This window comes from Sminthopsis crassicaudata, chromosome 3, assembly GCF_048593235.1.
Source record: "Sminthopsis crassicaudata isolate SCR6 chromosome 3, ASM4859323v1, whole genome shotgun sequence".
Lineage (NCBI taxonomy): Eukaryota > Metazoa > Chordata > Mammalia > Dasyuromorphia > Dasyuridae > Sminthopsis > Sminthopsis crassicaudata.
Genome location: NC_133619.1, coordinates 293,800,235 through 293,827,505, shown reverse-complemented (window position 1 = coordinate 293,827,505; position 27,271 = coordinate 293,800,235). Strand labels below are relative to the sequence as shown.

Below are 27,271 nucleotides of genomic sequence, written 5' to 3'. Positions count from 1 at the left end.
GATTTCATTGATGTTTGGAACTCCAATTATAGAAACTCCTTTTACATATACAGATTTAAATATATAAGCATATATTAAATACCCACTATTGCCAGGTGTTAATAGAAATAAAAAATACAAGAATGAAATAATCCTTATTCTTAAGAATCTTACATTCTAACAGGAGAAACAAGGAGTATGTGTAAAAATATACAGCATAGGGAAAGCAGTAGCAGTTCCGGAGATCAAGAAAGGCTTAATGTAGAAGATGGTTCTTGAACTATGTTCTGAAGGAAAGGAGAATTCTCAGGATGTGATGAGGAAGGAGCACATTCCTCTTTGGGACTGCCAGAACAAAGGCACTGAGATGGAAGAAGGAAAGTTATATGTCAGACTGATGTTGGACAAGACTATAGTGTGGGAGCTGACATAATATCCCATGGTTGAAAAAGCAAGGTTGGGGCTAAACAGAGGATTTAGTATTTTATCCTAAAAACAATTAGGAGCCTCTGAAGTTTATTGGAGAGAAGACTGACAGGATCACATGTGTGCTTAAGGAAAACCACTTTACTAAGGAGAGGGTGGACTAGTAGGAAGAGACCAGAAAAACCAATTTGGAGGTTATTGGAATTGTAATTTATTCTTAGAGAAATTATTAGGGTACTGTCAGATTAAGTGATTTAGCTAGGATCACATAATTATTTAATAGGGAATTTTCTTGAGGCTTGGATTACCCCTTTATCCACTGTTTATGCTTTCTTTCTACCTCTTAGACAAGCATTATATACACACAACATAAAGGTTTTTGTGTCTTTTCATACTTTTGTCAAAATTTCAACAAAGATTTATTTTTGTTTGTTTTCAGCAAAAGCTCCCAACAAGCCTATTCAGGTAGTTTATGTGCCCTCACATCTGTTTCACATGCTGTTTGAATTGTTCAAGGTAAGTGAAATCTAAGAATATTGAAATATCTTCATCTTAAATTACTTTGATTGGTCTATAAACATATTCATTAGATTAGCATAAGAATAAGCCTTGGACAAAATTATTTAAAAAGTTCTATTTTGATGTCCTTCTATATCTTTTATCATGCATTTTATACTGTACAATTCAGAGTTGTTGTATACAGTATATTTTTTGTGAGTAGTGGTATACATTGACCTGTAAATATTTTCAATTTAGTGAATTTTAAATCCTATTCATGTTGATGTTAATTATTCATAAATTAATTTGGATATACAAGTTCTCTGAAAGGATGGTAAACATCACAAATATATTAATATCTTATATTTTCCAAATATTGCTATTATTCCTGTAATGCACTTTAGGTCTTTTACATACCTAAATCAATCAAATCGATTTTCATGCAGCTAAGGTATGGAGAAAATATAAAGGAGATGGAGGGGAAAAGAGAAGAATCTTTAGTACTTCTATTAAATTGTTCCCTTTGTTGATTAAGTTGTGATTGATCTCTTTTGGTTTCACTTCTAGTAATAAGTGAGTAAATTTACAACAAAAAATGTAGTCATTGGATTTATAGAGGCAGTTTCACAAGCAGAAGACATTTTGATCTAAATTTTCATAGTCTTCTCCCCCTCCCCCCAAAGCAATTGGGATTAAGTGACTTACCCAGGGTCACACAGCTAGGAAATTTTAAGTGTCTGAGACCAGATTTGAACTCAGGTCCTCCTGACTTTAGCGGTTGTACTCTATCCACTGCTCCAATTAGCTACCCCCTACATTTTCATAGTCTTTATCTGTTGCATTTATGGAGCATTAATTGTGCACTTAAGATCACAAACATTCAAAAATTATAGCATTAGTTATTAAAACTTTTTAAGGTAGAGATGTAGGCATTAAATTATGAACTTTCTCTTTAATAGGTATGCCTGTCTCAGGTTTACAGTTTTTACCTGATATTTCTTTTACTTTTTCACAGCAATGTAATTATTTTTTAGAAGAAAGGTGAATCTTTTCTTCCCTCTCAAGCTGTCTAGAGGAAAGGTGCCCTCTCCTCCTCTCCCCCTCTCCCTTTCCCTTTTCCCCTTTCTCTATCCCTCACCTTTCTTCTCCCTCCCTCTCTCTCCTCCTTCCTTTCCCCCCTCTCTCTCTTTCATATTTCACACGAACATTTCAGCCTCTAAAAAGTTCCTCTAGAATGAGAGTTCCTATACTTTTTTTATCTTATATACTCCATAAAAAAATATTTTGAAGTTATATCTCCAGTATCTGAATATTTAGTTGTTTGTAAATTATATACACTATACAACTTATACAGAAATTAGAAGATAAAAAAGATGGGATAAACATGAAATAATATTTGATACAAGAGTTAAATAAGGCAGCTTAATAGGGAGTGTACGAGTAAATGCATGACATGATCATATACTTGTTTTAGGAAAATCACTTAGCAATTGTTTGAAGAACAGATTGAAGGAGATCAATTAAAAAACTTTTAAAAGAATAGTCCAGGTAGAATGTGAGGAAGAACTGAACTAGAGTGATGACTATGAGTAGAAAGGAAATAGATTTGAGAGATGTGGAGGTAGGAAAACAAGATTTGGAAACTGATTGGTTATGAGGGAAAGTGAGGAGTTAGAGATGACAGAAGACTATGATAACCTGGATGACTGGATGGTTGGTGATGTCACAACAGTAAAAGAGAGATTTGGAAGAGAGTAGCTTGGGGAAGAAAAATCATGTAAAGATTTCTGCAGTATAAGCTACAGTCTTTTCATGTTTCCTCAGTCTTCATGAATCTTATCCAGAATGAAAAGAAAGAAGATGTTTTTTATCAGTCACTGCCCCTGAACACAGAGCCCATCTTCCAAGGACACCTGCCATTGTCAAGAAATGAGGCCCTGGGACAGAATTTCCAAATGATACCTGCCTAGATTCAGTTGTGGGTACCTTAAAGCCTTGAGGCCTTTACCTTAGGCTCAGAAGGAAAGAGTTTGGGAGCTTGCCAGAAGATGGAGTTAGAGTAAAAGAATACTAGAAGTTCAGGATGGATATGGTTGTGTTAAGTCCTAATCTGTGTCTAGTGGAGGTGATCTGTCTCTTAACTTTCCATTGGTTAATCACACAGCCACAACTTCCCTGGACTCTGTTCTAAAGAATAAAGTTTTAAATAAATATGAGAAAGAAAACAAATTTTTAAATCACAGATTCATATAGGAGACATGTCCTTTAGTCAGAGATGTCAAATATATAGCTTACTTCATTCTAGGTGTGGCTGAAACCAGATTAAAATCTAATTGAAAAATATTTAACAAAGTAAATGAAAATAAAATGTAAAACAGAGATACTATTAATGTTATATATAATTTAGTTTTTCCCAAATTTTTTTGAGTTTAATATTCATTTTATATTTGGAGAAATTGTTTCAGAAAATTTAACAGCTATTCAGTCACAAAGATAGAAAATGCAGTTAGGTCTTTTAACACCAAACCCAGCGCTTTTTTCATGGGTTATGGGAATATATTTCAATACCTAAGGAATATTTGATTTCAACAATGTGGATACTACCTCCAGTGGTAGAAACCATAGCCCCTTTTACCTTTTGATAGTTGCCTATCCTAAGCTTTTCTAAGGGGCAGCCAGTGGTACAGTGGATAAGGGGTACAGTGGATAAAGTGTCAAGCCTGGAGTCAGGAAGACTTATCTTCCTTAGTTCAAATCTGACTAAAGATACTTATAAATTATCTGACCCTGGCACTTTATCCTGTTTGTCTTAGTTCCTCATTTGTAAAATGATCTGGAGAAGGATTGCCAAGAAAACCCCAAAAATGAGGTCCCCAAAAGTCAGACATGCCTGAAGTGACTGAACAACACATTCCCATGGGAATACAAAGACCATATACCTGGGAGAGACAGAGTAGCAGACAAGCAGGCAGGCAGGCAGACAGACAAAAAAGATTCAAGGTAATTTGAAGAAGAAAGATGTAGATAGAAATGGATGGAATACTGAGGGATGAGGGCAGCTTGGTGACACCATAGTGTACATTGCTGGGCCTGGAGTTAGTTATTAGTTGTGTGACCCTGGGCGACTCACTTAACTTTGTTTGCCAGTTTCCTTATCTGTAAAAATGAGCTGGAGAAAAGGAAAACCACTCCAGCATCTTTGGCAAGAAAATCCCAAATGGAGCCACAGAGTCAGACCCAACTGAACTAGAACAATAAAAGGATAGCCTTTATAAGCCTTGGAGCACGTCTATGTAGTGGGACTTTAATGGTGAACAAAGTAAAAAATAATTTGAATAGAGGGAAAATCTTTGTTATTAAAATAAGTTCAACTAATTGCTTGGGGGGGGGGATGTGTGTAGGGAGGAGATTCAGGTCTATGATTTCTTTGATGTAGAATTTACTCCCCACTTCTGACCCCCAAAGAAATTCCGTGCACCTAGGGAGATTAGCAGATCAGTATTTATTCTGCAAATTAATTTCTTAGCAGGTTGCCTAGGGTACTGAGTGTCCTACTCGGGAAGGGAAAAGAGGGGAAAAAAAGACTTTATGTAATCAGGCACTGTGCTGAGCCCTTTATAAATAGACCATTTACTCTTCACAAGAGTCCTGGAAACTAGGATGCTGTTATTATCCCTCTTTTATAGTTGTGGAAACTGAGCCATAGTCCAGTGGTACATACTCAATATATGTCAGAGGTAGAATATAAACTCAGGTTTTCTTGACTTCCAATCAGGCTATTTCTTTATGCCTTTTTTTTTTTAATGGAGAAAAATTCCCCTCTCATCTAAGAAATGGTTTGTGCAAATTAAATTAGGCAAGGGAATGAAATAAATTATTTTCTTTATAGTTTTAATTTTTGAAAAAAATTATTTAAATTTTTAATTTAAAAAAATTGGCTTGGCTATTTGTATCTCAAGGAAGAGAGATAATTGTATGTAGCTTTATGAAAGGGGTGGGGGAGAATGTAACAAAAGCCTTTTTTTTTTTTTTTCCTTAAATTTTAGAACTCAATGAGAGCAACAGTAGAACTTTTTGAAGACAAAAAAGAAGGTTACCCATCTATTAAAACATTAGTAACATTGGGCAAAGAAGATTTATCCATTAAGGTAACTGTCTTAGTGGTGTTTTCACTTTTATGTCATTCAGAAATTTTAAATTAATTTTAAATTTTAATTCTTTTTAAATTTTTATCTCCTATCTCTTATTGCACCCTTTCCTCAAAAAAAGGAAAAAAAACACCTTGTAATTAATATAAATAATCATTCAAAAAAAGTTCTCCTTTTAGCTATGTCCACAAATGTGGGTCTTAATCTTTATGACTTCTTGTCACATAGAGTGAATCAAATATCTGACAAGAGGTGGATAGCAGTCTTCATTATTGGTCCTCTCTAGTCATGGGACTAATTGTTGTGTTGATCAAGACTTAAGTTTTTCAAAATTGTTTGCTTTTACAATGTTGTTGTGTTATATATATATATATATATATATATATATATATATATACACACACACACACATATATAAAGCTTATGTTTTTGCTTCAGTGTGCATCAGTTCATAACAAGTCAAAGCTCATGTTTTTGCTTCAGTGTGCATCAGTTCATAACAAGTCTTCCCAAGCTTTTCTGAAACCGTCTTCCTCATCATTTCTTATGGCATCATATTATTCCTTTACATTCATATGCCATTGGTTGTTCAGCCATTCCCCACTTGATGGAAACCCCCTTAGTTTCTAGAGATTTCTTTTTGCCACAACATAAAGAAAAAATATACAGGTCTTTGTACAGACAGGATTTACACTTCTTTGAAGTGTGAATAGTGAGATCACTGAATTACACGGTATTTACCTTCTAATAACTTCTCTTTCTAAATTCAAGATTACTTTCCTGAATGACTGGATCAGTTTATAGTTTAACTAGTAGTTTATTAATACACTTATTTTCTGACAGTTCCTCTAGCTTTTGTCATTTTTCTTTTTTTCTTTTTGTAAACTCTACCAACTAATGAATATAATATAAAACCTCAGGGGTGATTTAATTTACATTTTTCTTCATTATTGCTAATTTGCAGTCTTCTTTTCCCTTCTCCATAGATCTGAAAGATGATTTTTTTTTTTCCTTTGTTCCTCTAATTTACCTATGATGTAACTTTTTAAATATTTGTCATTTTAACTTTTGGAGCATAATCTTGGTGTATGGTGTGAAATGTTAATCTAAGCCCAGATTCTGCCAGACTTCAATCCGGTTTACTTTTTTTAATTTAAAATTTAAAAGAAATTTTTTAAAACTAGAAATCACATGTGGGTAGAAATTTTGTGATATTCATAAAGTTAGCATTTTACTAGTATATTTACAGTACTCAAAGCTTATGCATACCTGTAGAGTTTTCTGTGATTATTTTCTATAGTTAACTTAATATTTGTATATGTTACTTTAAAGAAGAGTCTAATTTTTATGTTGTAGATAAGTGACCAAGGTGGTGGCGTTCCACTGCGAAAAATAGACCGTCTATTTAACTATATGTATTCAACTGCTCCTAGACCTAGCCTTGAACCAACAAGAGCAGCACCTCTGGTAAGATTAAATGAGATTCTTAATGTAAATCTTTGGTTTAATTCTTTCTTTAAAAAAAAAATAACCTTTTCATTTTTATTTTCACTTTAAAAAAAAATGTAAATGTGCCTTTAGACAGGCAAACCAACCAGAGGGCTATTGCAGTAGTCCAGACATGAAGTCCAATGAGGGCTTGAAACAGTATGGGTGAGTGGAAAGAAGTGTACACAAAAGAGATATTTTGAAGGTAGAAATGACAAGACTTGATGACAAATTGTTATGTGGCGTGAGTGAAAGTAAAGAATGAAAGATAACATGAAGGTGAGCCTAGGTGACTGGGAAGATACTGGTGTCGTAGGCAGTAGTAGAGAAGCTCTGAATCAATAGGGGAAAATTTGGAGGAAAGCATAATGAGGTCCAAACATAATAACATAAAAAAAAAATAGCTCAAACTTACTAAGCTTGAGATATTTGCAGTATAAGTTCAGGATGTCTTAAGAGGCAACTAATAATGACACCTGAGATTAAGACAAAAGTTTAGAATTGGATATATAGATCTTGGAATGCTCTGCTTGGAGCCAATGAGTAAGTTAAACAAAACATTATATAGGGAGAAGAAAATAGGCTATTACCTTCCGTTGTGGGGTTGGGGGGAGGTGGAGGGATTCAGTGTACTTGACCTATAGAAAGATCTAGAAAAGGAGATTAAGTAGGAAGGGACCCAGAGAGAGTAGAAGTGTAGTGCTTGGGAGTGCCGGGCTACAGAGGCGCCTGAGAAAGGAGACCAAGTTTCAGTTGAATAATGAAGTCAGAAACTATTGTGGGAAATTTAGAATGGAAGCACTAAGCTTATGAATTACTTTTTAAAAAATATAACTTTGAAGGAGAGGAATATGATAAGTAGCAGTGGGATGTGTTGGTGGATCTAGTGAATGTAGGTTAGATATTTGGAAGGCCAAAGACTTTTGTGGGCTGTGAGGGAGGTCACCAGGAGATAGGGAGAGATTAAGAATTAGAGAAAACAAAAGGAGCAATCTGCTAGAGAAAATGTAATGGAGGGGAAAGACTTGTGCATGTAAAGGGTTTTGTTTTGAGATATGGGTGAAAGAGGAGATAATAGAGGAAGACATCTGAGTTGTATGGGATGAAAAAAAGTTTTCAGCACATGATCTCATTTTTTTCTTGTGAAGTTATGAGCCTAAGAAGATGGCTTTTCAGTTCCTTTTCCTGTTTAGACCCACTTTATATATATTTTATATATTACTTCTCTTCATAGTCAGCAGTTGAGCTAAACTGGCTTTCTTGCCATCCTGCCATCCCCCATGTTAATGGATGAACATGTTAGATCTTCCTAAACAGACTCATATATGAATTTATTCTTATATGCTTATTCTTATATGCTTTTATATGTATTTATTGTCTTCTCTAATAAAATGTATTCTCCTCAATAACAGAATTTGTTTTCTTCACTTTTTCTTGGCATCCCTACTGCCTAGCACAATGCTAGGGAATAGGCACTTAATAAATATGTTTGATTGGTGAAAGAAAAAAAAATTATTATTACTGATTCCCAAGAAATTTTTGTAGTGTTGGGAAGTTGACATTGAAATAAATTCCTACTTTCATAATATTCCTAGTAGATTGATTCTCAGCTCTCTGGGTTGGTTTGGATATGGTGGGCTAAACTACATGAAATTTCATCCTTAATCCCTATATCCTTAAGATAACCATTTCTTGGGACAACTAGGTGGCACAGTGGATGGAGCACCAGCCCTGAAGTCAATAGGACCTGAATTCAAATCTGGCCTCAGACACTTAGCACTTCTTAGCTGTGTGGTCCTGAGCAAGTCACTTAACCCCAATTGCCTCAGCAAAAAAAAAAAAAAAAAAAAAAAAAAAAAAAAAAAAAATTACCATGACTTTACATATCCACTTTATATTTGTGATTTATGTTCCTTATAAACATGTATACATATGTCTTCATCATGACTATTGCAAGCAACTTTTTCCTTCGATATTATATACAAAGTTGGATATATTCTTTTAGATTTATACTATTAGGGATATTGGTGACTTAACAATAGATAGCATCTGGAGAGAAAAAATGAAGGCAACAAATAGTCCATTCTGGCAGCTATCTTGAGTCCCATTGTTAAAGAGATGCAAATTACAGTTTTATGGAGACTTAAGAGAGTCAAAAGGAAATAAGACATAAGTGAAAATGGAAAAGAATTTTTTTTTCCCTCTGAGGCTGGGGTTAAGTGACTTGCCCAGGGTCACACAGCTAGGAAGTATTAAGTGTCTGAGATCAGATTTGAACTCAGGTCCACCTGAATTCAAGGCTGGTGCTCTATCCACTGCGCCACCTAGCTGCCCCAAGAATTGTTTTTAATCCCAACTGAATCATCTGAAGCATTATGGCTCTAGCCAGAAAAAATAGCATAAGTAAGACTACTACCTGTAGGTTTTGTAGATGCTATTGAAGTATTAGTCTTCTCAAATTGGGTCATGATATAATAAGTTTATTCATAAGTATATGAAACAACTGGGTGTTTTGTATTGGCTCTGTTTAAAAATGTATATCTCATTCTGCACCTTCAGCCAAGAGATGGGAAGTGTGCTTCATTATCATTTATTCATCTTAATATTGGGTGTTGTTAAAGTCTCAGAGGTTTTTTTTCCACTTTTAGAATGTTGTTATTTTGGGGGATATATGATTCCAAAATTCTTTTGACAATAGTTGACTCATTTCACACCTCCATCATTAAGTTACATTAATGTGTACATTTTCTGTTGTCCTCCTACATTGATTTCCTCCAACAATGGATCATCTTCTTTTTGTTTGGTCATCTTTGCCAACCTAAATATAATCTAGCTAGGTATCATTTTGGAAAGAGTGCTGAATTTGGAGTTGGGAACAGATGAATTCAGATTATGCTTCAACCTTTTTCTAGCTGTGTCATTCTGTATGTCAATCTTCTTATCTATAAAGTGGGGATAGTAATAGATCCTCAACACATCCTGTTAAGTTAGAACTATGGAGAAAACATATGTAAAGTGCTTTGCAAACCATAAAGTGATGTTTAAATCTTAGCTAGTTTTTAAAATGTTTCTTTCTCTTATTAGTGATTTTCTTATGGTTCTTGATGGCTTGAATTTTTTCTTTTAAGAATTGCTTGTTCATATGCTATGACCATTATTGATTGAGGAATAACTCATTTCTACTTAATATGTATACATGTGCATATATATCTTATATGTTTTATACACAAGGCATGTATTTGTACATAAATATTTTTATGTTTTAGATACATCTTCGTAGCCAAGATTTTTTTTCCCCAGATAGTTTTTTCCCTTTCAGTTCTAATTGCATTGCTTTTGTTTGAACAAAAACCTTTCAGTTTGATGTAATCACAACTGTCCATTTCATCTATCTTTTGTTTGGTGACTTATTTAACATTGCAGTATTGTGTTCAGTTGCTTCTGTATTTTATTTATTTAATCTGTTTCATTGATCAGCTCTGCTATTTTTTTTAAATGGTACCAAATTTTAAAAAATAATTATGGCTTTGCAGTAGTTTGAGTTCATGGCCATCTTATTTCCTACATTATTTCCTTATTTCTCTTGAGAAGAGTCTTGAGAAAATTTTGTCTAATTCTGTAAAACAATCTTTTGGCTTAGTATAGCATTGAATCTGGAAATTAATTTTTTTTTCATTTCTAGTATTACCATGGCTTAAACAAGAATCAGTAATTCCTTTCTGTTTTTTTAGTTTGTTTCTATAAAGATCATTTTATATTCATATTTATATTTATATTATATTCATATAATTCCTATATTTGTTTTAGTAAACATGCAGCTATATATACATACACACACACACACACACACACACACACACACACACACACACATATATATATATATATATATATATATATATATATATATATATATATATATAATATATAATATTTTATAGTAACTGCATAGAATTTCTTTTTCTCTCACATTCTGCTGGTTTTTCTTGGTAATATGCAAAAATGCCAGTGATATGTGTTTATTTTATTTCCTCTGTTGTTCTCTAAGTAAACTTTAATATCATCTGTTATTAGGTTCTTATTAAGTGCTAATGAGATATTAGGTTCTTACTAAGTGCTGTCGGTACTTAACAATTCTCTAGTCCACACCTTTTGGTTCCGCCCTTTAAGGGGAGTTTTACCCCTTTGAACTTCTGGGGAGGAGCTTAATGTTTAAAAGGAGCAAGTTGATTGGTAGAAGTAATTTTCCCACAAGCCCTTGCATTATCCCACGCCCATTCTCTGAGAGGATAAAAGAGGGCAGCACTCTGGAGGAGGAGGAGTCTACTTTAGGCCAGAGTTGGTGGCTCTACAGGAAGAAGAATCTGCCCGAGAGATTGAGTTGAGACAGCAGATCTCCTCCCAGAGAGTGATCGGCAGTTTCTGGAGACAAGAGAACATTACAGTCTGTGAAAAACAATCATTTTGTTTGAGTTTTACCTATACTTATTTCCTGATTTTGTGTGTGTGTGTACACGAGTTACTATTTCTAGAATTATGCCATAGTAATAGTAACCAGTCTCAATTTACCCCTTAGAAAGACTTCTGGTATTTTCCCATTAAAGATTAGATTATTCTAAGCTCTGTTTTTGATAGCTACTATTTCCTATATTAAGGAAAAGTCCTTTTTATTCCCTTGCTTTATGATTTTTTAACATAAAAGAATGTATTTTGCTGAAAGATTATTAATGCATCTATTGATATGATAGGATCAGAATGATCCCCAAAGCCAGGAAAAGCTGAATTGAAGCCTTTCTTACAGCATATATGATAACATGTATGAATCTGAGCAAGCTCCTCAACTTCTTACTGTTCTGGACAACTCTTTAAGGCTTTAATTTTCAGAAGAGTTATATTCAACTTGCAACTTTCCCTGTTTTTCCTATTTCTGGCCTTCATTCTCTTGTCTGTGTATTTTTAAAAATGTTTCAATGGAGAGTGCACCAGCCCTGAAGTCAGGAGAACCTGAGTTCAAATCTGATCTTAAGACACTTTACACTTCCTCCCTGTGTGACCCTGGGCAGGTCACTTAACCCCCAATTGCCTCAGGAAAAAAAAAAAAAAGCCTCAATGTGATCCTCTTTTCTTTTTCTTTCTTTCATATTTTGGGGTGGGGGAGAGGCAGAGAGGATAGTAGAGTGTGAATAATCTTATCATTTCTCCTTGCATCTTTTGAAAAAGATGACCTTGGTAATATGTACATAGTCCAGCAAAATAAATTCCCATATTTGTCTTATCTTAAAATGTGTCTTATTTTGCACCTTGAATCTAGCATCTCTCTGTTAAGAATCTTAGCCTAATAGCACAGTACTTGGCAAATAGTAGGTACTTAATAAAGGTTTACTGACTGACAGTTGTTGACAGTCTGCTTATAGTCCAAGAAAACTTTTTGGGATGAATGGAATTTCCTTATCCCTGTCTCTTAAAAAAAGAGACAATTATGAATAAAAATTCTAGGTGATGAACTTTTGTGATGATCTTTGAACAAAGAAATCAGGATATTGGAGCTTTCTCAGAATTTCAGGAAGTAACCATTCTGGAAATTGTTCTCTTTTCATCACTGAGGCCTTATTGTTAGTGGATGGGAAATCTTTTACTGTTATGTTATTAACTATAGTTTTCATGGCTTAAAAGGATAGGGAAATCTGTTGATAAAACCTTGAAAAGTATACTTTTATCCTGTTAGCACTTCAAGCCTTTTTGGATGGTCAGAAAGAACTTAGACAATGCTGGGGACCATCTGTAACTTCCATATTATAGCTATTGTAAAATACATTTTGAAAGTGATTCAGGCCAATTCCAATGAAAGAGGACTGTGGGCACTGAATGTGGATCACAATGTAGCATTTTCACCTTTTTTGCTGTTTTTTGCTTGCTTTTTGTTTTCTTTTTCATTTTTTCCTCCTTTTTTTTCTGGTAGAGCATGGTAAATATGGAAATATGTATAGAAGAATTGCACATGTTTAACATGTGTTGGATTACTTGCTGTCTAGGAGAAGGGAGGGAGAAAAAAATTGGAACATAAGGTTTAGCAAGGGTAAATATTGAAAACTATGTTTTGAAAATAAAAAGCTATTATTTTAAAATATATACACTGTGAAAGTTGAACATAAGCAAAACTTTTTGGCAGATGAATAATTCTAGTATATATGTTGTATTTATTAAGCAATGTTAAATTTTAATCTGAAATTCATTTTAATGCTTTTGTTTGTTTGGTTTTGGTTTTCTAATGATAATGCCTGTTCTTTTCTCTTACTGTGCTGGACTTTCTTTTTCTAGGCTGGATTTGGCTATGGCTTACCCATCTCCCGTCTTTATGCCAGATACTTTCAAGGAGACCTAAAACTCTATTCAATGGAAGGAGTGGGTACTGATGCTGTAATTTATTTGAAGGTATTTCATTTAAATGGCTTTTCAAGAATGTTTAGATGTTTTAACATTAATGTTTTTACATTGTAATTTATTTAGAGCTGTGAAAATTATAATGATATGGGTAGATAGGTGGTACAGTAGATAGAGCAGTGAGCAAGTCATTTACCTGCGATCTACCTTAGTTTTCTCAGCTAGAAAATGATGATGATAACAATAACTGCCTTACAGTAGTGAACCCGATACATTGAATGTACGTCTTTCTTCCTCTGTCCCTCCCTCTTTCCTTTTTTCCTCCCTCCTTTCTCGTATATGTGTATAATATTTTTAAACACATTTCTATATTTTTCATCTTGTGCCCATAATTCTGGCCTTCTCATACATTACTTCTTTCCATTCTCTCTGCTGTCCAGCCATGCTTGCCTACTTGCAGTCTCCTTTTTCTGTGTATTTACATGAATGTTTTCCCTCCTCACTTCCACCCCTTAAAATACCTGACTTCGTTCAAGACTTATCTCAAACACTACCTTCTGCTGGAGGCCTCTCCAAGGTCCCTTAATTACTTCTGCTTTTCCATTGTGTAATGTATCTTGTGTGTGTGTGTGTGTGTGTGTGTGTGTGTGTGTGTGTGTGTGTGTGTGTGTGTATATACACACACACACACACACACACACACATATATATATATATATATACACACACACACATATATATATATACACACACACATATATATGTATATAAAATGTCCTTGTTATCTCTTATTAGAATGTAAATTCTTCAAGAGAAGGAACTATTTTTGCTTTTTCTTTCTATTTTAAACATGTTGTACATACTAAGTGCTTAATAAAGGTTTATTGATTGATGTATACCTGGGTTTGAAATTATTAGAGATAAAATAAATTTAAACTATTTAATGCTATTTAAACATTAATTTTTAAAAAGAAGGATACAATGCTGTAAATATTTATTTAAACAGTCTAGAATTGTTTTAAAGCTGGTTGATATATGGGCTTCTTTGTTTGTTAAGATATAGATAGGTGTCCAAAGGTATAAGGGCATAATTCTTATTACAATATAGTTAAAAGTTTATAGATCTCTGTTTGCACAATTGATATATATGTTTTTCTCCTTTTAAACAGTGTGATCTCAGTTTGACTAAGTATCTGTAGTTGAACAAATAATCTATATATGTCCTATTTTTTTTTTTTTTTGAGACCATAACTGGTGATTTTATTTTTTATTTTTTATTTTTTTTTGGATGAGTAGGAGGGGGAAAAGTAGGAGAATTTCCTAACATTTCACTGAAAGGTATTTTATGTCATTGTTCTAATTATAAGGAATTGCCAAAATGTAATTTCAATATATTGGCTATATTTCAGATTCAGTATTTTATAATACAAATAATATGAATATTTCATAGACCTTCTTTTATCCCATTAGGCTCTTTCAAGTGAATCATTTGAGAGGCTTCCAGTGTTTAATAAGTCAGCATGGAGGCATTACAAGACAACACCTGAAGCTGATGACTGGAGCAATCCTAGCAGTGAACCCAGGGATGCTTCAAAATACAAGGCCAAACTGTAAGTCTCTCTAGCTCTCTAATTCTCTGTATATGCTATATATCATATATAAAATTTGCCTTTCTTAATCTAAGCAGACTTCTTTATCAGCCATATCTTCTTTACAGCTAGGTTTTTGATGTAAGACTAAAATATACTTGAGGGGAGAAAGAAGCTTAAAACATAGTTTCCCCCCACAATGGGAAAAAGTAGCAACTGTGTGACCAAAAAGGGAATGTTTTCTTTTAAGGTGTACAAATAAAAATCATTCTAAATTATCAATTTTTTGCACATAGGTTGAAGTTGAGAAGCAGCACAACACAATGTATATATAATTTCATAATCAGATATCCCATTTCTAACATAAACTTACTGTTGGACCCCAAGCAAGTCATTTACTTTTTCTTGCCCAAAGTAACACTGAGATTGTATTTCAAAAAACATGCTGGCCTTATACAAATGAAATCACAGTTTTCTAAAGATTGCAAATAAGCCACTGTCATGTGACAATTTTCATTCCAAAGAAATTCACTTTATACTTTTTTTTACTGATATGGGACATTTTAAAGTCAAGTCTTTCATGAGTGGAGAACAACGACAAAAAAATTTTCATGGAAGATTGACAGAGAAGTAATAAGATACAGAGTAAAGAAGGAAACCTATTTTTGAGACCTAACTAATGAGGGAATTTTTTTTTATGCTTGACTACATATTTGCTACAAAAAAAATTTCTTTTTTTCCCCCTCTTCTCTTTGAGGGGGAAAGGGAAAGGAGAGAACAAATTTTTGTGTGTGGAAAAAAAAATTTAAAAAATTAAGGTGAAAAGAAAATTTATGCTACCTTATTTCAGCTTGTTGCAAACTGTATAAGAGTTAGCCCCACTAAATAATGAAGGTGAACTGCTTGATAGTGAAGGAGTATAATAAAGAAGGAATATAATATGTTTACAAATCTTGAGTTTTTAAATTTGTTTTTCTTTTATGAATAATCTTAGACTTCATGTAGTTGCAAGAAGTAGTAAAGAATTTGGACCCAAATCTATTTAGTATATTTCTATGCAGTATTGAAATCTTTGAATTTCTAAGAAGGAAATTCTGTTTCTCAAATAGATTCATATGTTAAAGTGTACTGTGCCATCATCAAATTCAGAAAGATCAGATTTAGATTTTTCTGTCCTTAGAGCCAATTTAGTCAGTTTTTATTAATTTACTTTCAGTTGGCAAGTAAACAAAATATCTAAATATCTAAAAATGTGACCAAATAGTAAAAAAAATGTTATTGGGGTATCTATATAATTTTATTAATGCAAAAGTGATCTAATTAAATCACATTTAAAATTAATTTTTTATTAAGAAAATACTTTGTTATAATTGAAAATGTTTTAAGTGACAAGGTTCAAAAGCTTTAGTTACTATCTCTGAAACTGTAACATACAACTTCTGTCTAAAATTGGCCATTTCTCATACAGATATAATTTTTCAGTTTAGCAGATGAGTATTTTTAAATAATTTACCAAATGAGATCTTACAATTTATTTTAAATTATAATTATGATAAGCCAAACACTGGCTGTATGAGTATTTGAGGGGGTAAGCCCAATAGAGGAAAGAAGTGTTTATTATGGGGGGAATGAGGTAAGATATCTTGTAACAGACAATAGAAACCTAATTTTTTCTCAGCTATCTGTCAATTATGGAGAGAAAAATGATATATACATGAGGGTGAAGGAGGAAAGATTATAGAAACCCTCCAAACAGATGAATAGACAATTCTAGAATCTTGAGATCTCAAAATAAGCAATACACGATTTTTAATTAAAGCTTTTTATTTACAAAACATATGCATGGGTAATTTTTCAACACTAAGCCTTGCAAAACCTTCTGTTCCAAATTTTCTCCTCCTTCCGAACCCTACTCCCTCCCCTGGATGGCGAGTAGTCCAATACATATAAAAAAATTATAATTGTGAAATATTTATACAAATATTATAAATGGTAGATTTCAAGTCATTTAAATTTTGTATATTCATCATTTTTTCATATATCGTGTAAGTTTTAGAAATAAGAATGGGAACGACCTCCATAAAAATGACCTTTTAATATTAAGAAATAAGGAATAGAAAAGTTAGATTACTTGTACTTCTCTGATAGCAGTAGATCATAAAACTGTGAAAGAGCCAGTTATTAAATAAACTATTTTAAAGTCCCAGTTAGAGTTATAGTAAAGATTATTGTCAGCACAATAACCTTTAATCATTTTTCCTTTCTTTGCAGTGACAAGATGAAGACAAATAGAACTTTCTAAAGAAATGACTGTATTTGGCCTATTTTGTGAAGATTGTGTCTTCTGCAAGTTGACCAGAGAGCGCTCCTTACCACCACATTTTGGGGGAGGGTGGCACCCTAGCTATTCGAGGGCTTGAACATTTATTTTCACTGAACTAGCTGGAGCTTTTCTATGGACCTTGTCCTGTAGCTACTCCAGCTCTTCCACTAAATAACCTGAGTGCTTTTCACAACACCTTGGTGTGGTTGGCTGTTCTGGGGGTGAGAAGGTTGATAAGAGCTTGGCATGGGGGGGAATCTGATGCCTTATATAGCTCCCCTGTCTTTCTTCCCTTCACTCTCATTACTGTAAAGCCCATTGCCTGTCCTCCCTACCTACAGGAGCTTCCACTTCTGTCCTAAGTCCAGAGTGCTATGGTGTTTTGTGTTTGCTGCTGGAATCCATGCTCTGCTCAAACCACTGACTAGGACCCAGAAGTACTGAGTAGTAAAATCATCTGCTGGGGCTTCATCAGTGGGGGATTCTTTTCCCAAAGCTTTGACCTTTCCTCTCTTATTCCACAACCATCTGCTTTCCAAGTGGCTTAGACACTCCCTTCCCTAACTTCCTGTGTGCTCTATCACCTTGTCAGGTGCTAGGATTTTCATATTAGGAAGAAATCTCACCCATACATGCAATTGATTTTCTATTTAATTTGTACACTGCCATACTGTTGATTAAAAGTGTTCCAAAAGTTGCCCTGGGACTTTCACTGAGCCTTTTGGTGGTTAGAAATCATTAATGAAAAATTGCCTGTGGTCAGCTTTGTTAAAGGAAATTTAACATGAGGAATGAGATTTTTAATCCTATAAAAAATCTAACTAAACTAATGCTCTATGCATTTAGATTCTTCTGAGGAAGGTGGATTCTTTATGGAAATCTTTGAGAAATTGGTACCCTGAAAGAGAGTCAGTTTTTTAAATCTTAACCTTTACTTTATATCACAGTTTAGAATAGTGTCATTCCTGTAATCTTACTTTGGTACCTTTTATTTATTTTTTGGTTTTTTCCTTTTTTTTTTTTCCCCGTGTTTTTTGTTTTTTGTTTTGCTTTGTTTTTAACTTGGAGACAAATGGAAGAGAGGTGATACAAGAGGAATTTGTATTATATGAATTTGTTACATTGAAAATTTTTGATATGGCAGCTACTTGGGATTCCCAGCTGCATTTAAGATCCTATGCATTTGGAGCAGCTAGATGGAATAGTGGGTTGAGCGCTGGTCCTCAAGTTGAGTAGGCAAATTAACACTTAACACTTAAACTAGGTGTATAACTCTGGGCAAATCACTCAACTCCAATTCCCTTGCCAAAAAACAAAAAATCCTGTATGTTCATTAGCATAATTTGTTTAACTATGAGCTGGCTCACCTCAGAGAGGCTAAGGTGGTGCTTTAGGCTCCATTCCTTATTTTATATTTAGTTTTTGGTGAAGATTAAGAGCAAGGATGATGTAATGTTTATTGTTGTACAATCCACTACTTATTTCTTAGGAACTAGTTTGAGATGGTGGGACTAATTTCTTTCTTAACTAAAAATCTCCTACCTCTTCCAGACCTCCATATCTCTCTAGTTCTTTGATTCCTTTTTTAAGAATTATATCTTATTAATATAAGTATTTTTGTTTTTAAGAACTCTTAAATGTACACCTTAACCTAATTTTCTCTTTGTTTTTTTTACACAGGACAATGTCAGTTTTTGTTTTTACTACTACACAAAGATGTAGTGTTTTCCCTGAGAACATATATTTTATAAGGATGTGTACCTTGTTAATTATTTTTTTTGTGTTTCATTTCTTCCCATGGAATCTTTTTTCTTTTATGTCATTGTGATGCCTGAGCTCATACTTCCCTGTAGAAATCTGTTTTTTTTTTTTTGTTTTTTTTGTTTTTTTTGTTTTTTTTTTTTTTGCACTTTGTTGCTTCATCTTCTTACAATGAATAATTATTGATGGCATAAAAGTTTATAAAACTGAGAATGGTTTGATCATGCCATTTCTTGTAAAGGAAAGATTACACTTAACTCCAGGAAAGCGACAGCTAACTCAAGCCACTAGTGCTAGATTTCAACAGCATCATGATTTTGGGGATAAGATACTATGGAAAAGTAGGTGGAGATATGAACTAGAGATGATTTTTGAATTTTTAAGGACCTTGACTGTTATGAGCATTGGACATTAAGTATAGTATCTTTACTGGATTTTACTTACAAGACCTTCATTTTTCTTCAGTAATATCCATATTAATTTCCCTTACTAGAATTATAAGTCAGTAGTAGGTTTACCAGATAGTGATAGTTGGGATGTTAAAGATAATCAGTCTTTAAAAGTATATTGTGGGTACTGAACAATGTTTAGCAGAGACAAATGCTTTGTTTAGCAAAGGTCTTAAAAATAAAATGAATTATGTTTTTGCATAATTCTGTTTTCAAAAGTTAATATTTTTAATTTATAAAAATTTGGTTACTATTTGGTTATTTTCTGCATAGATTTGTTTATATTTACATGTCACTGAGTAATAAAATTACCTTCTATCATTCCTTGTTTTGGAGCGGGATAAGAGTTTATCTTTGCTTATTAAGTATACACAAAAATTGATCCAGAACATTCCATGTACCACCAAAATTTTGCCAGCCTGGTAAGACTAAAGGAATTTTCACTAGTTTTTTACATTCTTTCTTTTATCATACTATTAACCAGCCAGCATAAGTGACCAAAGACAGTATTGTATTCTGCAGCTAATTTTCCATCACTTGCACAGATCTGTGATCCCAAAATAGTTTGTATTCATCTTTGAAACTCAGAAAGACATGTTCATTCATGCCAGGATTTTATCTGGTCGTTTAATTGTCAGACATTCCTGTTCTCTTATGATCAAATTTTCTTATTACATGTCTTCTGTCAATTCTTCTTTGAGAAGAATTCCCTTTTAAGGTAAGTCAGTTGTCCAGTTCATTTTTTTTTTCCCATACTGGAAATAAGTTGGATAGACTAGGGCAGTACTGGTTGGACTTGAAATAGGCTACATTTCAGACATGGCAGCAAAGGAGTGAGTCCCATGTAATTTTACTAGTTTCCCTCTGTCTCAGAGTTCCAATATTTGGATAAATGGGAGTTCTGGGTGCTGCCACAATTAATTGGAGAATTCTCAAATTTGCAGGAACAACTGATGGAGAACTGTTGTTTCAGAAGTATTACTGTATTACAGCTCTTTCAGTTAAGAAAGGAACATTATTTTTACCACATTATTTTTGATTAGCATTTTAAATTGTTCAAAATGCTTTCACATACATTATTTCATTCATTTTTCACATCTAAGGTATGTAAAAATAATAACTTATCTCCATTTTGCCCCTGAAAACACAGAGGTCCCAAAGGAAGTAATTGCTTTGCCCAGGATTACATTTATCTTTTTTGAAATCTTCCACTTTGGGTCACAAGACTTCCATCTAGTATTCTGACCAGCATTATCCCTGTGGGGCACTTTCTAAGGATATCAGACTCTAAGTGTTACAATAGGATTAAAAACTTTCCAATTTCATATTGTCACTCAGTGACAATTTTTGTTTCATTGCAACTCAGGTAATAATTCTATTTGCGTTGATAGCTTTTATGTAGCCATATCATGATATACTGAAGCATTTATTAAACTCCTACTATGTGTCAGGCACTCCAAGCATCAGAGATATTTGAAGAACAGACAGCATTTTATAGTCCATGTTATTAGCAAAAAGAGACGCTAATATTAGATCACTATCTAATTAAAAGAGAGGCTAATATTTGTAGGAGGGAAATACATTAATAAATTAATGAACTTAGTATTTCTGTTATAAAAGACACTAAATCATAAATAACTATATTTTCCTAAATTCTAAAATTAATGAGTTTATTACAAAAGGGCAGTACATCAGCCTAACTTTTGTTACCCACAAATGAATATTGGAATTGACTGCATGGCTTGTTGTTTATAATTTTATGAACTATTCCTACAGCTAAGGGTTTTCTGTTGAATACTCTGCAGAATCAGACTTTTCTTTTAGAGATGTCCAACACAATGCCTCAGTACAATAAATAGTAAATTCTAGTGCTATTATTAATGGGATATCAGTCTACACTCTACTCTATTTGTGCCCAACAGTAGTAACATGATATGTATCATATATTTGGGTGAGGAGTTTGAATTCTTGGGTTATGGGAATCCTAAAATTGGGAATGGCCTAGTCCAATTTTGTGGCAAAAGGAGAAGTCAGATTGCCCCCTACTCTGATTAATAGTCATCTATTTAGCTTTTCCTCTAGTTGCACAATGCCATAAATTATAGTGAGCCAATTAATGCATTTAATAAAATAACCTTAATAACCTGAAGATTGACCTTATATGACAAAGTACCTTTCTTTCAACAGCATAACTAGTTTTTTTTCTGAGAGGAAATAGTCATTGCAGGTTTTGGCTGTTTTTTTCTGTTTTTTGTTTTTGTTTTTGTTTTTAAATCAAATTCATGTACTCCCTTATTGGGCCCTATCTTTGTTGTTAATCCTTGTTTGGCAAGTGAACCAATGAACTAGTAGTAGATGTAATAGCCAAGCTGAGGAGTTTGGTTGTTCAACAAGAATGGTAGAAAGAATTAACAATTTGGAGCCACATTTCTTTTTAAATTTCAATGTTATTTTATTTTGCCAATTACATGTAAGATTTTAAACATTCATTTTTGTAACATTTTGATTTCCATTCCCCCCCCCCCTTTACTTCCCCTTCCCTAAGACAGCTAGCAATCTGATATAGGTTATATATGTACAATTCTTTTAAACAAATTTTCATATTAAGTAATATCGTGAAAGAAAAATCAAAACAAAAGAAAACCACAAAAAAAAAAATCCCCCCCCAAAAGGTGAAAATGGTATGCTTTGATTTGCATTCAGTCTCCATAGTTCTCTCTAGATATGGATACTATTTTCTATGTATGCCAAATTTATTGTCATTGTCTTGAATCACTATTGCTGAGAAGAGCTGAGTTTGTCATACCTGATCATCACATCACATCATGTTGTTGCTATGTTCAATATTCTTGTAGTTCTGCTCATTTCACTCAGCTTCAGTTCATGTAAGTCCAGGCCTTTCTAAAATCATTCTCCTGAACATTTCTTATAGACCAATAATATTCTATCACATTCATGTATCACAATTTATTCAGCCATTCTCCAATTGATGGGCATCCACTCAGTTTCCAGTTTCTGACCGCTACAAAGAAGGCTGCCATAAACATTTTTGCACATGTGGGTCCCTTTCCTTCCTTTAAGATCTCTTTGGGTTATAATCCCAAAGAGATCTTTGGGTTGGATCAGAGGTATGTACAGTTCGATAAATCTTTGGGCATGTTGCTCTCCAGAATGGTTGGATTCTTTCACAATCCACCAACAATGTATTAGTGTCCCAATTTTCCTACATCCTTTCCAACATTTATCATCTTTTCCTGATATCTTAGTATGATAGATGTGAGGTGAGACCTCAGAGTTGTTTTAATTTGCATTTCTCTCTAATCAGTAATGATTTAGAGCATTTTTTCATAAAATTGCATAAGCCACATTTCTTAAATTAACTTTTTGCATTGAAATGTTAGTACAAAGGGAACGCTTTGTTTCTATTCTATGTATTTATCTTGGAAAATCCCTTCCCTCCAGTTCTTACTTTTTTTATTATAGATTTCAATAGGTGGAATAGGGCAACTATATGGCACTAGGGACAGAAGACTAGTTCTGGAATCAAGAAGACCTGAGTTCAAATCCAGCCCCAGATACTCACTACCTGTGTGACCATGTGCAAACCATGTAAACTTTGCTTGCTTAAGTTCCCCACCTGTAAAATGAGCTGGAGAAGGAAATGGTAAACCATTCCAGTGTTTTTGATAAGAAAACCCCAAATGGAGTCACAAAGAATCAGACACGATTGAAATAATTCAACAAAAACAATAAGCATTTTTATGTGCCTTTCAGTATTGGTTCCCTGCCTTCCCACACTTTTGTGCATAGGAAAGCAAATTAGATAAATTGTTTGCTTTAACCATTTCACTCTCCCTCTCTCTTCTCTCTCATCTTCTGCCTTTTGTATTCTGTCAAACACTTTGTAGAGGTCACCTGATCTGACTTTATACAGTAAGTCCAATCTCTCCCCAATCAAACTAGTAAAACTGCCTTGACAATTATGACTGCCAGATGGTCCAGTTTCAAGCTATTAGCTGTATCTACATTTTTTTTATGAAGTTGTTGAGTGATAGAAGGGCTCTTTGAGACAAAAGTGTTAAAAATGATCTAGCTTTGACTTGTGGGGTAATATTTGTTTATTATGTGTTAGAAGGTTTGAGATGTTAGATCAAAGAATAGTGAAATGAATATGAACTTAAATTTAAAAATATTTTCTGTTCCATAAATCCTTCAGTGACATTTGGATTAATCAAGCATAATTAAGGGTAGTTAGATTTTTGTCAGATACTGTGGTTCAAAATAATATTCATCGATGGAGAGGGTAATATATTCTGTAGAAATTTTATTAAGTACTTCAGTTAAGCAATATTGAAGAGAACAAAATCAACCTCAGGAAGGTTAATTACTAAAAAATTGCACAAAGTATAGTAGATTATCTTCCATGTCTAAATTATTTTAATTTTGAATACTGGTTAAAGTTTTTAATTTACATAGCAAAACATTTTGGATCGATTTTTCATTACATTTTCAAAAAGTGCAGAATAATAGTTCCATTCTTTAATGTGCTATGCATAATTTCGTTTTGTTATTCCACCAAATTACTTAATTATTGATGAATTGTAGTTTCTTTTCCTATAGGTTTTTTTTTTTTAAGTTAAGAGAAGAGCATAAAGCATTCAAGTGATTGGACTCTCTCTCTGTTTCTCTTTCTCTCTCTCTTAATTCTTCCTCCCTCCCTATTGCCTCCCATCCTCCTGCTCACAAAGAAAATAAGGAGACCAAAAGGATTGTGTTTGTTTGGTACATTGAGAAAAAAAGTAGTGTGCATTTTCACTATTTTTGTGGCTCAGGGAATAGAACTTAAGTGATTTCCTCTGGAAATCACAGAATGCTTTAGAATGTATTCAGACTTAGTAGATTTTAGGATACATGCTTGGAGTGAAAGTGCTATAAATCTCAGGAACACTAGTTCACACAAGAAACCTGATTTATGTTATCCTCATTGACCCTTCTCTAAGAGTTTTAAAAAATCATGAATAAGCCGTTACTTTTGTCCAAAAAGTCTTAAGCAATGCTTAGTTTTTGACTTGTGTCAATTGTTTGAAGTTTCTAAGAGGAAAAAGGCATGAAATTTAATGATGTTTAAGCCACATTCACTGCAATGAAGTATCAGTTCTTCATTGAGTTCTGGAACTATATAAACTCTTGAGCTAATATATACTACTATTTAAAATAATACTTTATGTACTAATTCCTATTCTTAGGACCAAAAGATGGTTCTAGTCTGACGTGTTCTGTTCAAGTAACAATAAATTAACATACAAATCCCAAAGATAAGAGCACTTGCCAGCAACATTTCTTTAAAGCAATACATCTTAAAAGTGAATACATCCTAAAGGTACAAACTGCTGCTTCAAAAGATTCGTATGTTCCATTCCTTGTGAATTGGTAAGCCAAAGTCTATCCTTCAAAAGATTCGTATGTTCCATTCCTTGTGAATTGGTAAGCCAAAGTCTATCCTTCAAAAGATTCGTATGTTCCATTCCTTGTGAATTGGTAAGCCAAAGTCTATCACATATTTCTATTCATAGTTCATAAATACACTTTTTGTTTCAAATCAAATGAGATTTGAAAACCTAGAATTGAGTTCATTTCAATAACAGAATTTTTTAGTAGTTGAGAATATTTTATCTTGCTCTGATTTTTCTTTTATTTTTTAATAACAAAATCTAGTTCTGGTCATTTTCTCTCATGTTTATTAGGCACATTATTAAAGGCAGCTTCAGCAGCAATTTATATGCAGTGAAAAATAGATGGTTTGCCCTTAATATACTCACTGTTCTGTAAACCAAACAAGGCTGTGAAGAGGAACAATGTATCTAGAATCTGTCGTTGGTTTCTCTTATTAACAAATAATATAATCCTTTTTATGTAAATGTCAGGTATTGTTACAAACTTTTCATTTTGAAATATATGCATCTGTAGATTCACCAAGATGAATAATAGTGTCTTTTGGTCCTAGAAAAATAGTACTCTAAAGGTACCAGCATTAAGACTAATGACCATTTAGAGTGATTTAAAAATCAAAATGAGATTAATCTTTCGTATTTTTGAACCACCAAATTGAAAAACTAGAGAAGTCAAGATGAAAAAATGACTAGGTAGCCCTGATTACTAAGCAGTACCTCTTCTGTAGATATTGTCAAAATTGTGTGTGTATAGATAAACCAATTCATTTATCAGAAAACATGACTGTAAAGGCTAAAATGGAATGGACTTAATGTTATTTGGTACCTTTTCCTTAAGAAAGAAAGGGAAAAGGTGTTAAAGATGATGTTCTGATATGGCACTCTTTCCTTTTAAATCCCCTGTTAAATTTTAGTGAACCATCTGATCAATGAATTGTCATTGGTTCTTGGCTTTTTTGTAATTATCAGATGAAATCAGTTGATATTTCTCTAGTTTGATTTGGGGACTATAGTTGTGTGCCTGGGAGAGATAATATAAAAGGATGCAAATTTTATTCAAAAGGCATACCATACTGAATTTCACAACTTAAGAGCCCTCATTTTTTAAAAGTTGAAAATTTAGATATTGCCTTACCCAATAACATACTGATTTTAGCTAATACTAAATGCTGCACTTTGATTTAAAACCAGATTTGTGTTAAAACTAGTCAGGTCTACAGATAACTTGGCACATGTTTTGTGATTAAACATAAAGTTCTCGAAACAATGCAAAACAGCTGCCCAGGCTTTCTTAACTGGCTGTAACATTCTTCATAGTTGGCATTAAATTACTGAAGTTATAATTGCTGCTTAAGCCTTATGTACATGGTCTCTGTTGCTCTAAGTTCCTTTTTGCATGCGAGTGTGTTAATTACGATTTTGTTTTCTAATATAGGTCATGATACCTAAGATATGAGTGAACCAAATAAAAAAAAGCCAAAATCAATGTAAATTATATAGTAGTTAAAATTGTGTTCTGATAGATTGTTAAGTGTAAATTTAATATTTTGTATATTTTCCTCAAAACATTTGATTCTTCATAATCTAGAAGAAAATTAATGGCTGAGCTAGAGAATACAGATGGTTTGATAGAGAGTAGAAGAATTGTACATGAAATAAAACTTCTTTACAATATTTTAACCATATAGCAGTACAAACTGTTATTCATTTTCTGGGTTTGTTCTTTTAAAATAATGAAATGTTCCATGTGTCTAGTATGTACACAAGCACATTATGGCCTAATTAGATAATCCCTACCTCAATAGTGTTTATAGAGGTTACTCTTACCAGCTGGCAATCTGCTTTATGATTGAACAGTGAATTTATATTGTGAGTTAACTTGCAGTTTTAATTTTCTGTGGGAAAACATTCCATTTATTGAAATTCATAATTAGAAAAAATGGCATAGGAAAAATGTTATCATAAGTTGCTAAACAGCCTGTGATATCTATTGTAGCCAAACTATCCCTGGATCACGTGGGAAAATCTGTCTGATCATGTTAAGATAATAAAATGCTAGTTCTGATTCAGAGTGGTATAAGTGCTTTGGCACTTGGTTCACCTCTGTGAATTATTGTGCTTTTCTCTATTGCACACAATCTCTATATCTGTTCATCTATATTATTTTTTTTTCAAATTCAGGCTGTTTCTCATACCTTTGTGCGCTGATAGCCTCTGCTAACATCTGAGTGCCTCACATTTTATTGACTGTTCAGAGAGGCTTAAAAAGTCCTTAGGTTTGGGTTTCTTCTATAGGCTAATTGTGGAAATCTGAGTTAAAAGTTAAAGTCTCTTATGTATAAGATATATATATAAATATAAGATATATATAAATGCTCAGGTAAAGCAGCCTGAGAAACTTGAGAATTACCAATTAACTACATGATCCCTTGCTTGGATAGTTGGTGTTTAACACTGTATGAATTTGAGCATCTTCTATATGCAAGATTCTGTGTTTTGATTGTTTTGCTCCTCAATAAGCTTAAAATAATTTTGGAAATGCCATTGAAGTTTGCCCTTTTCATTCCTGATAAAATTGGTGTCTGGTCAGTCTTCACACAATGATCTGGTAATGAGTCACTTCTTTATTCAATGTTCTTCCCACATTTTTACCTGGAACTAATCACATGTGGAAAAAATAAGTTTTTATGTCAGGGTAAGATAAGGCACTCACTTTATGCCATAAGAAAAGTTTGTTACAGATGCTTTGGTGCTGGCAAACAAAAACTGAAGGTCATTA

The 27,271-nt window shown here is 33.2% G+C and overlaps 1 protein-coding gene across 4 annotated transcripts in view; it reads left to right on the top strand.

Annotated features, from left to right (window-relative positions):
* PDK3 (pyruvate dehydrogenase kinase 3) overlaps positions 1-17,548 on the top strand; it is a 97,661-nt gene extending 80,113 nt beyond the window's left edge. For all 4 annotated transcript variants that reach the window (XM_074300902.1, XM_074300900.1, XM_074300901.1 and 1 more), the window contains 6 exons: positions 845-921; positions 4,950-5,051; positions 6,408-6,518; positions 12,858-12,971; positions 14,391-14,530; positions 16,781-17,548. In XM_074300902.1, the coding sequence (XP_074157003.1) occupies positions 845-921; positions 4,950-5,051; positions 6,408-6,518; positions 12,858-12,971; positions 14,391-14,530; positions 16,781-16,811 (575 nt within the window). In that variant the 3' untranslated portion in view covers positions 16,812-17,548. The remainder of the gene's footprint in view (positions 1-844; positions 922-4,949; positions 5,052-6,407; positions 6,519-12,857; positions 12,972-14,390; positions 14,531-16,780) is intronic.
* The last annotated feature ends 9,723 nt before the right edge of the window (positions 17,549-27,271 follow it).